General features: G+C 46.3%; 1 protein-coding gene across 1 annotated transcript in view; it reads right to left on the minus strand.

Moving 5' to 3' along the window:
- LOC135200029 (something about silencing protein 10-like) overlaps window positions 1-12,146 on the minus strand; it is a 29,686-nt gene that overhangs the window by 5,399 nt on the left and 12,141 nt on the right. The window contains exons 4-5 of the mRNA XM_064228262.1: window positions 989-1,220; window positions 347-465 (exon numbers count right to left, since the gene is read on the minus strand). Of these exons, the coding sequence (XP_064084332.1) occupies window positions 347-465; window positions 989-1,220 (351 nt within the window). The remainder of the gene's footprint in view (window positions 1-346; window positions 466-988; window positions 1,221-12,146) is intronic.

Genomic DNA, 12,146 nt, shown 5'->3' on the forward strand with positions numbered 1-12,146 from the left:
AATACATTAAATAATAAACTGCATAATTCATAGAAAACTTATAAATGAATACTTTGAAGGGTACTGTGAAATAAAAAACATCAACAATTTTCCTCATATAACATATGTAAATTTTTCTGCTGTCCTTTCATTCTTACATACAGATAGCTAAGCTTTGTTTAATGTTGTGTTTCTCGCCTTTGCAGTGCTTTGTACAGTTTCAAAAACTGATCAAATGTAAGTCAGTTACAATATATTCAATACACATTTTGTGATATAGAAGCAATTTTATAACAAAGACCATTTTAACAGCATTCTAAATACAGTACAAAAGTCAACTAAGAAAAATCACTGCATCATAACTTACCTGAAGAATAAGGTCATCTGACACCAAGTCCTTTAGTTCAGCAGCCATTCGTTCCTGTAGCTTCCTGGCTGTTTCTTCTTCAAGCTGAGCCACTTCCTCATCCTGATTGAGTACGTTCCCTAACATAGGATTAAAATAAAAGAAATGTATGTATACCTTAGCTTTTCCGAGTGAAATATGAGAGCATTAGAAAAATCCTACTGTTCTCCTATTTTCTTAACAAATGAAAGAAGCAAGTCATTTCTTATGTCAGTAAATAGTTATATTACATTTGGGTACAACATGTTAAGGTAAGTTTTTTGAAGATCAAAGATTTGATCAATGTAACGTCAATGAAGCAGCACTCAAGTTTGACTAAAAATGTAAAAAACACTACAAAGAAACCTGGATGAAGATTATATTGTCTAGTCGCCTCATTTCTGATATTACATGCAGCTATTAAAATATTGAGCAAGAGCAAAATCAACCAATATAAAGAACTCAGAGAGAAAACTACCTACATCCAACAGAAACAGAAATACATAATAGCTCCTTTAAGACATGAATTTTTGCATGGTTAAGAAAATCCATCACACACAAAAGGAAAAGGGGCCTATAAGACTAGCTAGTCTCTTCAAAGATGCATCTTTAGAGAGTACATACATTTAATTTTCTCGTCAGCTGTATCGGTGCCAAAGTAACGATGCTTTTTCTTGCCCCATGCTCGTTCATCAGGCATTTCATTCTTAGGGGTGTCAACAATATCATCTTCCATGTATAGCTGATCAGGATCATCTTCCTCTTCGTCTTCACTATCTTTGGATAATTCATCATCCTCCTCCTCCTCATCATCATCATCATCTGATGAGCTTCCATCGATACCTAATACCTGTTCCTAAAAAGAAACAAGCTTACTTCTTACAATGAATACTGTTTAACCTACAAGGCAAAATTGATAAAGTTGCTCAAACTTAACCCTTAAGCTAATCAAACCAATGATAAGGTTCCTTAACCAAAAAGAACTTATAAAGTTTACCAAGAACTTATGAAAGAAATCTTGAGGTCTTCTGAGTACACTTACTCCAGTGATTCAATAGTAAAATGAACTTAACTTATATCAAGCAAATTCAGAAAATGTTATTGTTATGTTACAATAAAGTTTCATACATACTACCTGGCAGATATATACATAGCTAAGACTCCGTCGTCCCCGACAGAAATTCAAATTTCGCGCCACTCGCTACAGGTAGGTCAGGTGATCTACCCGGCGCCTGCCTGGGCGGCAAGGACTAGGAACCATCCCCGTTTTCTATCATATTTTCTCTCTTCCACCTGTCTCCTGCGGGGAGGTTGGGTGGGCCTTTAATTGTATATATCTGCCAGGTAAGTATGTATGAAACTTTATTGTAACATAACAATATCATTTTCATACAATCAACTTACCTGTCAGATATATACATAGCTGATTGGCACCCTTCGGTGGAGGGTAAGAGACAGCTACTATATGGAATAGACAGGTAAACAACATATGTTGTAGGTATAAATAAAACCTTGGTTCCTACCTATAGGGTGGTAGACTTCGTGGGTGTTTGCCCAGTAGTCTGCATCACCTCAAGAAACTTTAGCGAGATATCTGATCTATGGCCAAGAGTTCTTGTGGGTCTGCCGATGGGGTCTTACCCACTTACTCGGCAAAGCCTAAAAGGACTTTGTCAATGGGTGCTGATCCACTTATATGACAATACACCTTATGAAGGAGCACACAACCATCCCGACCACCTGATCCTAACCATATGTTAGAACTAAAGATTGTTACGAGTTATCCCCGAACTCGTCACAACAACCGTAACTCAAAACCACTACGCACACATACATAATTTTCAAAAAAAAATTATACTCAACTAATTGGATATGACAAGAATTCTCTTACTGAACAACATAGACGGCCGCCCGTGCTAGCCTAAGTCCTCCATTGTTCGAAGAGACTCGACCATATCCAAAAAGAAGAAAAGTATATACATTTAAGGATTGGTGTCGGCTCCCGTACCCAGAATCGTATCTGCCGATACGATAGGACCTAGAGAAAAGCACTTCTCATACGTCACACGCACGTCTTTCAAGTAATGAGATGCAAATACTGAGTTGCATCTCCAATATGTCGTATCTATAATGTTTTTAAGCGACATATTCTTATAAAAACGCGAGAGACGTCGCAACCGCTCTTACTTCATGAGCTTTTACTCTCATAGTTGTAATTGTTCGTCAGGACAGACCTTATGAGCGTCCGTAATGACGTTTCTTACAAAGAACGCTAGAGCATTCTTGGACATCAGTCTTGTGGGGTCTTTACCGCGCACCAAAGACCTTGTCTAGAGCCTCCCAACTGACGCTTCCTCTGAAGATAGAACTTCAGAGCTCTAACAGGGCATAGAGACCTCTCTGCTTCTCTGCCTACGAGACTCGACATTCCTTTGAACTTCGAATGACCTAGGCCAGGGATTCGTGGGATTCTCGTTTTTCGCTAAAAACAGGGTCTTAAACGAGCAAATAGCCGAGTCTCCCTTGAATCCTACTTTATCCTGCAGAGCTTGTAACTCACTAATTCTTTTTGCCGTCGCTAATGATAAAAGGAATAGGCATTTTCTAGTTATGTCTCTAAATGATGCCAGATGCGGAGGCTCGAATCTAGCCGAAGACAGATATTTGAGGACTACGTCCAAGTTCCAGTTCGGAGGTACTGGCCGTTTCCTTAGACTTTGAAGTCTCAAAAGATCTTATGAGATCGTGGAGATCTTTGTTATTTGCCAGATCTAATCCTCTGTTCCTGAATACAGCCGAGAGCATACTTCTGTATCCCTTTATTGTGGATACGGCTAAATGAGATTTTACTCTCAGGAATAGCAAGAAATCAGCAATTTCCGCTTATAGAGGTAGAGGAGGAGGACAACTTCTGGCTCTACACCACCTTCTAAAGACCTCCCACTTCGACTGGTATACTTTCGTAGTGGAGGTTCTGCGAGCTCTCGCGATCGCGCTTGCCACTTCGCGAGAAAAGCCTCTCGCTCTGACAAGTCTTTCGATAGTCGAAAGGCAGTCAGAGCGAGAGCGGGGAGGTTTTGATGGTACCTCTTGAAGTGTGGTTGTTTGAGAAGATCCGTCCTTCCTGGTAGGATCTTGGAAAGTCTACGATCCACTCTACCACCTCCGTGAACCATTTCCTTCTGGGCCGGCCAAAAGGGGGCTATTAATGTCATCCTCGTCTCTTTTGACGCCACAAACTTTTTCATTACTAACCCCAGGATTTTGAATGGGGGAAAAGCGTAAACGTCCACTCGAGACCAGTTTAGCAGGAAGGCGTCTAACCATAATCGCTCTTGGATCTTCCACGACCGAGCAAACACTGGGAGCCTTTTTGAAATGTATGTTGCGAAGAGATCCACATGAGGAGTTCCCCACAGAGACCAGAGATCGAGACACACTTCCTCGTGCAGAGTCCATTCTGTATGAAGGACCTGGTTCCTCCTGCTGAGCCTGTCCGCCCTCACTTCCTTACTCCCTGTACGAACCTTGTCAGCAGGGAGATGTTCCTGTGAGACGTCCAAAGTAATAGGTCTCTCGTGAGTTCGTAAAGGAACGAGGAGTGTGTCCCTCCCTGTTTCCGAATGTAGGCAAGTGCGGTGGTGTTGTCCACGTTTACTTGCCTACGAATACCTTGTCTCACCAGAGGTTCTAGGCTCTTCAAGGCCAGGTGTACGGCGAAGAGCTCTTTGCAGTTTATGTGCCAGGACACCTGTGCTGGTTCCCAGGTGCCTGACACTTCCTCTGAGCCTAATGTCGCTCCCCCCCCCCAACCGTCTCGACGCGTCGGAGAACAACACTAGGTCTGGGTTCTGTGTTCTTAGAGAGATCCCTTTGTTCTCTTCCAGAGGTAGCAACCACCACTGTAGGTGTGCCTTTATCTCCACTGGAATGGGAAAAACGTCCGACAGTTGTTTTTCCCGGTTTTGCCAGCTCCAAGACTTCTTGAGGAAGAATTGAAGTGGACGGATATGAAGTCTTCCTAGAGGGAAGAATTGTTCCAGCGAGGAAAGCGTCCCCAGAAGGCTCAACCATTCCCTCGCTGACGTTTGTTGCTTCTCTAAGAAGAGAGAGATTATCCTCAAACCTTTTGCGGTTCTCTCTTGCGAAGGAAAAACTCGAAAACCCCGAGAATCCATCCGAATCCCCAGATAGACTAGGTCTTGTCTGGGGGTCAGCTGAGACTTCTCGAGGTTCACAAGCAATCCCAACGCCTTGGTCAAATCCAGAGTTAACTTTAGGTCCTCCAAGCACTGTCTCTCCGATCTGGCCCTGATGAGCCAGTCGTCTAGATACATAGAGACATTCACTCCTTTGAGATGAAGAAATCTCGCCACATTCCTCATCAGGCTTGTAAGACCTGAGGAGCTGTGGACAGGCCGAAACACAAGGCTCTGAACTGAAAGATCCTTTCCCCCCCCCCGTCATGAAACGGAGGTACTTCTTCTTAGACGAAGGTGGATCGGGGGGACGTGAAAGTAGGCGTCCTGGAGATCTAGAGACACCATCCAATCTCCTTGTCGTAATGACGGCTAGGACTGAAGCAGAAGTCTCCATGGAGAACTTCTCCTTCTGAACAAATTTGTTCAGAGAGCTGACGTCTAGTACTGGTCTCCAGCCTCCCGAGGCTTTCGCCACTAGAAAAAGGCGATTGTAAAACCCCGGGGAGTTTTGATCCAGCACTAGTTCTATTGCACTCTTGTCCCACATTTGTTCCACCATCGATCGAAGCGTATCCCTCAGCACTGGGTCCTTGTACTTGGCTGATAGTTCCCTTGGTATTGACGTTAGGGGCGGAGTATTCAGGAAAGGGATACGATATCCCTTCCTTATGATATTCAATGAAGACGCGTCTGCGTCTATCAGTGTCCAGGCCTCCACGAATCCCAGGAGCCTGGCACCTACTGGTGCTTGGAGGAGAAATGTTTCATTTTCCCTTTTTAAAGGGACGAAAGGCGGACCTACCTCTCTTCTCTGGAGCCTTCCTTCTTGCGGGAGGTCTGGAGATCGGACCACCTCGAAAGGGCTGCATAGAAGAGCTAGGTTCTTTCTTGTCAGAAACTAAAGCAGGTTTCTTCTTCCTAGCCGACTGCGTCAGAAGATCCTGCGTCGCCTTCTCAGTTAAAGAGTGAGCCACGTCCTTCACTAACTGAGAAGGGAACAAATAGTCAGACAGAGGTGCATACAGTAGAGCTGCCCTCTGAGCATGCGAGACTGCCTTTGTTAAGAAGGCGCCATACACCCGTCCTTTTCTTCAAAAGACCTGCTCCAAATAATGAAGAGACTTCAAAAGATCCATCCTGTACCGCTTTGTCGATGCAAGACAAAATGCATAACAGGGCTTCAGGTTCGATTCCCTGTGAATCGTGAGCTTTCTTGGACATCACCCCAAGGGACCAATCTAAGAAGTTGAAGACTTCCAATACATGGAAAAGTCCCTTGAGGAGATGATCCAGTTCTGAAATACTCCATGTAATACGAGCAGAATTAAGACTTGGACGCCTTGAAGCGTCAACTAACGTCGAAAAATCTGCCTCTGTTTGTAGAAGGGAGAGCGATACCCATATCCTCCCCCGTCTTGTACCATATGCCTCTTTTCCCAGCTAACCTTGCTGGAGGCATGCAAAATACTGTCCTGACTAAGTCTTTCTTCGACTTCATCCAGGAGTCTAAGGCGTGTAAAGCCCGCTTCATCGAGATGGTGGGCTTTTCATCTTCAGCAAAAGACGAGGGCTTCTTCGCCTTCGCACTCGAAAAGAGCGAGCGCGGAGAAGGAGGAGCAGCCGGAGTCAACTCGTCTCCGTATTCCTCAAGAAGCAGGGTAGTCAATACCTTATAGTTGGACAAGCCCTCTCTTCCATGATCGTCATCATCCGAGTTTTCCTCCAACTCGGGATATATCTGAGTTCCCGTTCTCTTTTCTGAACTTTCTCTTCTGGAGGAGACAAACTCCTGATAGGAGAGGGGCTAAGGGGAATGAAAGTCTTTCCTTTTTTCCCGCCCGTTTTGATCGACTTGGAAGGCGTCACCACCTGCGGCTTCTCTTGCGCTTTTAGAAGACGTCTTGTATGACGCTTCCCGCTCTCCCGAGCGTCGATATGACGTCTCTTGTTGACGTATTGATGACGCTTCGCGTCTGGAAGACGCTTCGCTCTCTAAGGGCGTCCTACTCGCGTCACAATCTTGGACGGAGCGTCACGTCTCAGATCCGCTTGAAATGACGCTTCACTTCTAATAGACGTCTTTCGTTTTTCTTGTCTTATAACACTCTCGTCCGCCACCGTTCTAGTTCTCGAACTCGAAGCTCCTGCCAGACGTTTAGCAGCTTCACATCTGTCTGAGCTTCTCTTCGAGCAGGTGAGAGAGGACGAGACTTCTTAATTGGAAGCGTCACGTCCTTCCTGACGGGGCGCTAAAACTCCCACCCCAAGAGATGACAGTTGTTCCTGAACCGCCATAATTATCTTTCTTGACGCCTTCTCCCACGTCTAGTGCATGACGCCTCTCGTCATCACTCTGGGAAAAAGAAGCCATAATGGGGTACTTCCTCATAAGCGTCAGGTGACGCTGACGCCACCTTCGCCTTCTTAATAGCAGACGGGGCGTCATCCGAGAAGCGCTCTGGGCTCGAATCAATGTCTTGCTTCATATGACGCTTCAGCGGTCTCGATAAGTTCGACTCCTTCCACCCATCGTTTAGGTGAGGGAGAGGGAGAGGACGAGAAACACTCGCGAAGGACGCTTTTCCTATAGCGCCCTTGAGCTGGCTGCCATGAAGCAGAAGCTAGCTGAAGGGACGTCTGACCGTTGGGGATTCCCTCCGACCTCCTTAAGGCTTTCGAAACTTTCCTTCTCCTCTGGGCATGGGAGCTTGGAAGAGGTCTAGGCCTGGGAGCGCCGCAGGGACGATCAAACGCCCCCTCCACAACACTGATAGGGCTCACTTCACTAAAATGTTCACTATCACTAGCTTACCTTTCGAGTCAGCCATCTTGGACTTCATGTCTCTAATAGTCGCTTTCAGATTGGCGATTTCCGATGCCGAATCCGAAAAAACACTCTGAGAATGAGATCTATAGGGAGAATCTACATCAGTAGGGTTAGAATTATCCGTGAAAGGTTCAATAGGCCTTGAACTCACACCTTTCAGTCGTCTAACTCTATCCCTCTCTAACTTCTTCAAATAAGAAGTTAAAGTCTTCCACTCTTCTGCATTCAAAACCCTCGCATTCCTTACAAGTGTTAATAGCAGAACACTGAACCCCCCTACATTTACGGCATACAGTGTGAGGATCAACCGAAGCTTTCGGTATCCTCACCCTGCAGCCTACATTCACACACATTCTCACACTCACAGTAGAATCAGACATACTGAGAAAAATCCAAAAGAGTTATTCCAAAAACAGTCCACAGTAGCGAATGCCAAAACCACGATCCAAATACGTCACCAAAAAGCCGAAAAACGTTGATCAAGGTTGAAATATGAATCTAAGTCAGGAGGTAATAACAACAATGTTGATACCACCGGCGACAGAGAAAATATGATAGAAAAACGGGGATGGTTCCTAGTCTGCCGCCCAGGGCAGGCCGGTAGATCACCTGACCTACCTGTAGCGAGTGGCGCGAAATTTGAATTTCTGTCGGGGACGACGGAGTCTTAGCTATGTATATATCTGACAGGTAAGTTGATTGTATGAAAATGTTATTGTTATGATACAATTAAGTTTGTTCATACTTACCTGGCAGATATATATATTAGCTGTATTTTCTGACGTCCGACAGAATTTCAAAACTCGCGGCACACGTAGTGGGCGGCCAGGTGGTAGTACCCATTCCCGCCGCTGCTGGGGAGGCGGATATCAGGAACATTCCCATTTTCTATTCATATTTTATTCTTGACCCTTGTCTCCTGAGGGGAGGAGGGTGGGCACTCTAATTATATATATCTGCCAGGTAAGTATGAACAAACTTAATTGTATTATAATAACATTTTGTTCATGAAACTTACCTGTCATATATATATAGCTGAATCCCACCTTCGGATGGTGGGTAGAGACAGAATAGGATTTTTAGGAAACTTAAATTAAGTAAAAGATTTACTTCTTGGTTCCTTACCTGATAGCAAGTAGAACTCTGTGATTACTGTCACTTAAGCCTGCTTCTGCTTTTATCAGAGTTGCCAGCCAGGGTGTAGACCTGTAGTGCTGGTGCACTCTGGATGCTCTGTCAACGGGGACGTGACCTCAATGTGACAAGACCATCTAGCCAAACATATGGCAGTAACAAAGCAACCGACCACCACCTGACCAACTAACCAAAAAACCCCTGACAGTTAAACTAAAGAATGGGAGATTTCCACAGAAGATCTCACCATCAACCAAAAACACAATAAAAAACTAACCTAAACTAAGCTAAGGGATAGGGAGAGAGCTACCTTCAGCCCCCAAAACTGTGTTTCTGCCGAAATGTAAGGCCCAAAGAACTACAGTTCTCGTAAATCGTTTCACATCCCGGAGGTAATGTGAGGCGAATACGGAATTGCTCCTCCAAAAGGTGCTATCAAGGATATCTTTGATAGACATATTCCTTTGGAAGGCAAGAGAAGTAGCTACGGCTCTGACTTCGTGAGCTTTCACTTTAAAGAGGCTCAAATCAGTCTTCTGGCAAGATGAATGAGCCTCTTTAATGACGTCCCTCAAGAAGAAAGCCACAGCATTCTTCGACAACGGCAAATCTGGTCTCTTCACCGAGCACCAGAGATTACCTGAGGGACCTCTTATCTCTTTAGTTTTATTAACATAGAACTTGAGAGCCCTGACCAGGGCACAGGGCTCTCTCTGGTTCTTGACCCACGAGACCCGACATACCTTTGATTTCAAAGCTCCTCGGCCAAGGATTAGACGGGTCTCGTTTTTTGCCAAGAAAGACAGGCTCAACGAGCAGACAGCGTTGTCCCCCTTGAAGCCCACTAGGCTACTGAACGCTTGGATTTCACTAACTCTCTTCGTCGTCGCCAGAGAAGCTAGGAAAAGCGCTTTCCTCGTCAAGTCCCTTAGAGAAGCTTCGTGGAGAGGCTCAAAGGGACTTAGCATTAGATGTTTCAAAACCACATCGAGATTCCATGAGGGTGGGTCTTGCCTGTGGAATCTTGGAGGTTTCGAACGACCTTAAGAGATCGTGTAGATCCTTATTGTCGGAGAGGTCCAGTCCTCTGTGGCGAAAAACGGCAGACAACATACTCCTATAACCTTTAATTGTAGGAACTGCCAATTTCTGCACATTTCTTAAATAGAGCAAGAAATCTGTTATCTGTTTCACAGAGGTCGTGGAAGAGGAAATTCCTTCCTTTTTGCACCATGCCCTGAAGGAGGACCCCACTTAGACTGGTAGACAGCTCTTGAAGAGGCCCTCTCTTCGAGCATTAGCGATTGCTCTCACAGCTGCCTTTGAAAAGCCTCTCGCTCTGGCCAACTTTTCAATAGTCTGAACGCAGTCAGAGCCAGAGCGGGAGGTTTTGGTGATACCTTTTGAAGTGAGGGCTGTCTGAGTAGATCGCTCCTCCAGGGCATCGTTCTTGGGAAGTCCCACAAGGAAAGTCATGACCTCTGTGAACCACTCTCTTGCTGGCCACATCGGGGCAATCAGAGTCAACCTTGTCCCTTCTGAAGCTGCGAACTTCCTCATGACCTCCCCCATGATCTTGAATGGGGGAAAGGCGTAAAGATCTAGGTCTGTCCAGTTCCAGAGCAACGCGTCCACCGCAATTGCCCCTGGATCCAGAACCGGGGAGCAATACAGAGGAAGCCTCTTCGTCCTCGACGTAGCGAACAGGTCGACTAGAGGACGTCCCCACAATCTCCATAATTGTTGACAGACTTCCTGGTGCAAGGTCCATTCTGTTGGCAGAATCTGATTTCGTCGACTGAGAAGGTCCGCCCTGACATTCTGAACCCCTGCCACGAATCTCGTCAGGATCTTGATGTGCCTTGCGTCTGCCCATAGCAGAACTTCCCCAATCGCAAGGAGAAAAAGGGATCTGGAGTGAGTTCCTCCCTGATTCTTTAGATATGCAAGGGCTGTGGTACTGTCTGAGTTGACTTGAACGACCTTGCCTGACAGTTTGTCTTCGAAGAACTGCAGCGACAGGAATATCGCTGCCAGTTCCTTTACATTGATGTGCCAGGCTACCTGTTCCCCTCTCCAGGAGCCTGACACTTCCTCCCCCCCTAGTGTTGCTCCCCAACCGGAAATGGAAGCGTCTGAGAACAACACTAGGTCGGGGCTCAGAAGATTTAGGGAGAAGCCCTCTCGCAACTTCTGAGGGTCGAGCCACCATCTTAAGTGGTCTTTTACTTTGTTTGAGATCCTTAGGATCGCATTCAGGTCCTCCTTCGACTTCCATTCTTCCGCAAGGAAAAATTGAAGAGGCCTGAGGTGCAGTCTTCCCAGCGAGACAAACTTTTCCAGTGAGGAAATGGTGCCCAGCAGACTCATCCACTCCCTCGCCGAACAAGCTTCTCTCCACCCTAGGAAGGCTGCGACTTTCTCTAAACCCAGCTGCTGACGTTCCTGGGATGGAAACGCCCGAAAAGCCACCTGAATCCCTCTGAATCCCCTGATACACGATGGACTGTGTCGGGGTCAGATGCGACTTTTCGGAGTTGACCAAAAGACCCAGAGATTTTGCTAGGGCTAACGTCAACTGAAGGTCCTTCAGACATTTTCGTCTCGACGACGCTCTGATCAGCCAATCGTCGAGGTAGAGGGATATCCTGATCCCTGAAGAATGGAGCCACTTCGCTACATTCCTCATTATCATTGTAAAAACCATCCGGGGCCGTGCTGAGACCGAAACAAAGGGCTCTGAATTGCCAAACCCTGTTGTCTAAGACGAATCTCAAGTACTTCCTTGAAAGAGGGTGGACGGGGACGTGAAAGTACACGTCCTGCCAGGTCCAGAGACACCATCCAGTCGCCAGGTCCTCAAGGTCTCAAGGCTCCTAGCACCGACTGAGGCGTCTCCATTTTGAACTTGTTCTTCTCCACAAAAAGATTGAGCCTGCTCACATCCACAAGGACTGGGCGCCAACCCGGCGACTGCTTTGGGGTACCAGGAAAATCCTGTTGTAGAATCCCGGTGACCCCAGGTACAAGACTTGCTCCACCGCTCTTTTTTCGACCATCTGGTCTAAAAGATCGAAAAGGATACTTTTCTTCTCTCCCTGATAAGACGGAGAGAGGTCTCTGGGAGTTGATGTTAAAGGAGGAGGATGTAAAAAGGGGATCTTGTACCCCTGCTCTACGATCTTGAGAGTCCAAGGATCCGCCCCCTCTCTGCCTCCATGCCTCTGCAAAGAACTTCAGCCTGGCCCCGACTGGCGTCTGAAGGACAAGATCTTCATTTGGTGGATTTCGGTTTAAATGAAGCTCTTCCTCTCGAAAAAACCTCTCCCTCGAGGAGCTGCTCTCGAGGGGGGTGCCCCGCGAAAGGGTTTGACTTTCTTCTGGGGGTTTACCGAATGAAGATGTGGAAGGAACTGCTGGGCGTCTTGAAGACTGTACCAAGAGGTCCTGGGTCGCCTTCCTCCTGCAAACTCGTTGCAAGATCCTTTACCATAGCCTGGGGGAAGAGATGGTCCGAAAGAGGCGCAAAGAGCAATTCCGATTTCTGAGCGGGAGAAACCGACTGTTCGCGGTTAAAATTACATAAAAGAGCTCTTTTCTTTAGGAAAGCCGTTCCAAA

The sequence above is a fragment of the Macrobrachium nipponense genome, chromosome 26, assembly GCF_015104395.2.
Source record: "Macrobrachium nipponense isolate FS-2020 chromosome 26, ASM1510439v2, whole genome shotgun sequence".
NCBI lineage: Eukaryota > Metazoa > Arthropoda > Malacostraca > Decapoda > Palaemonidae > Macrobrachium > Macrobrachium nipponense.